This window comes from Aplysia californica, unplaced genomic scaffold (assembly GCF_000002075.1).
Source record: "Aplysia californica isolate F4 #8 unplaced genomic scaffold, AplCal3.0 scaffold02996, whole genome shotgun sequence".
NCBI classification, from domain to species: domain Eukaryota; kingdom Metazoa; phylum Mollusca; class Gastropoda; order Aplysiida; family Aplysiidae; genus Aplysia; species Aplysia californica.
The window spans coordinates 1-2,386 of record NW_004800266.1 but is presented as its reverse complement, the minus strand read 5'-3'; the positions used below and the strand labels follow the sequence as shown (position 1 = coordinate 2,386).

General features: G+C 45.3%; 1 protein-coding gene across 1 annotated transcript; it reads left to right on the top strand.

Annotated features, from left to right (window-relative positions):
* Positions 1–2: 2 nt before the first annotated feature.
* Positions 3–1,459, top strand: LOC101858004 (the record flags this gene model as incomplete). The annotated part of the gene is made up of 2 exons (XM_013091203.1): positions 3–203; positions 1,337–1,459. Coding segments are annotated over 2 exons (324 nt in total), but the record flags the coding sequence as incomplete, so codon positions are not given.
* Between the last annotated feature and the right edge of the window lie 927 nt (positions 1,460–2,386).

The following is a 2,386-nucleotide window of genomic DNA, read 5'->3' as shown; positions in this document are numbered from 1 at the left end:
AGCGTGGTATACCTCCGTGCCCTCCTCCCGTCCCTCCTCTACCTCACCCTCCTCCTCCTCCTGTCGGACCGGTGCAGAGTCTACCAGTACAACCAGCCCCGCCTCTTCGGACAACACCGCTCTCTGTTCTGGTGCCTCTCCGCCCTGGCCCCGGCTCTCCTCATAGCCGCCTTCCTCGCCTACCTCAAGAGCATGCCCGTCGGGTAATTCTTATAATATAGTAGCCGCCTTCTGCGCCTACCTCAAGGACCTGCCTGTTGGGTAATTATTATAGTAGCCACCTTCTGCGCCTACCTGTAGGGTAATTATCATAGTATAGTAGCCGCACCTTCTGCGCCTCCCTTAAGGGCCTGCCCGTCGGGTAATTATTATCATAGCCGCCTTCTACGCCTACCCCAAGAGCCTGCCTGTCCGGTAATTATTATAGTAGCCGCCTTCTTGGTCGCTTTTAAGGACAAGTTGGCTAACCCAGATTTCGGGGGTTTCTAGAAATCTCGACCTACACCAAAAGTGGTTATTGCCCTACCTATAGGAGAAGTTTGGTTTCACTAGTGTGTATATTTGTTTGGTTATAGAGAAAACTCTCCTGGTCTTTTAAAGAAACAGAACCAGGGGCAAAAACTTTACTTTCGATTTTCTCAAAACAGAATTTTTCGGGATAGCCCCCTTGTGCTTATAAGCGACCAGTTATAAGACAGTTCTTCGCCTATCTCAAGAGCATGCCCGTTAGATGAAAAGTAAAAGTGTACGGGTATATCAACACTATTAGGTATTTTCAGAGGCTGGACCTCCAAATTTAACGTCCATCTCCGATAGGACAGAGACGAATGGGTTGACAACCGTGAAAACTCCATAAAACGACCCACGCTCAAGAACGCCCAGTCCGGGAATCGAACCAGGGACACCCGGCCTGTAGTTGGGCATGATATCAACAGCTGAGGTAAGGGAGCCACCCAGCCACCGGACAATTAACCGCTTCCTTTGTCTGGTGGAATTTTCAGCTGGAACAGAGAAGCACATCGCACGATAACGGACATGATGTAACAGAAGAGTGCATAGGAAAAGAAAGACAGAAAGAAACAACAGAGGGAAAGAGAAGAAGTAGGACCTACCAGTGGCGCCCGCCAACCACCCGCTCATCATTGAAAAACAACCATTGGAGAACGATCTAAATTGTTTCGATCGGGGAGTAAAAGATCTACAATTAGAAAATAAACTTTTGGGTTATCTTATCGTCTGCACCAGTAGAATCTGAATATGACACATTGGTGTTGCAGGAGTCGTAAAACTCTTTCTTATTCTTAAAGAAACTGAAACAAAACAAAACTTTTTTCAGGTTGAAATACCGGCCAGAGGCCAGGTACCCGTGTGTGGAGCTGTACCCATGTACCTATCTCACGTGTCGGGGCTCGGCGCTACTCACACACGCTCACAGGGTACCGGACGACATGAGGCTTAGGTGTAGCAACACAAACACACACACACACACACACACACACACACACACACACACACACACACACACACACACACACACACACACACCTCTGCAGATACAATGTTCACCGCCAGACATCAAGGAGGACGAAGTACCATTACGTCATTTCTGACCATAACCTGCAACATGACGTAGAGCTACAGGTCTGGCCTCTGCCAGTCTGGTCACGCAAACATTACACCTATGCTGGCCCAACAAAGCACTGGTCTAGTCTATGGCCAAAGATGATGGCCAGACGACATAGCTAGGCGAAATGGCAAGACGCTAAACAAAGACATATACGGCTATACGATACGGCTACACGACATGGAAAGATGATATGACTAGACAATATGGTAAGATAAAACGGCTATACAGATAAAACGGCTATACGATATGGAAAGATGATATAACTAGTCAATATGGTAAGATAAAACGGCTATACGATATGGAAAGATGATATGACTAGTCAATATGGTAAGATAAAACGGCTTTACGATATAGAAAGATGATATGACTAGTCAATATGGTAAGATAAAACGGCTTTACGATAAAGAAAGATGATATGACTAGACGATATGGTAAGATAATACGGCTATACGATATGGAAACATGATATTTTATGGATTGACGTTTTGGAGAGAAGATTTGACTAGACGATGTGGCTTGACGATAATTATATAGACCTATGGAAAGATGATAATGATATGGCTAGACGTTTTGGAGAGACGATAATATGGCTAGACGTTTTGGAGAGACGATAATATGGCTAGACGTTTTGGAGAGACGATAATATGGCTAGACGTTATGGAGAGACGATAATATGGCTAGAGAGACGATAATATGGCTAGAGAGACGATAATATGGCTAGAGAGACGATAATATGGCTAGACGTTTTGGAGAGACGAT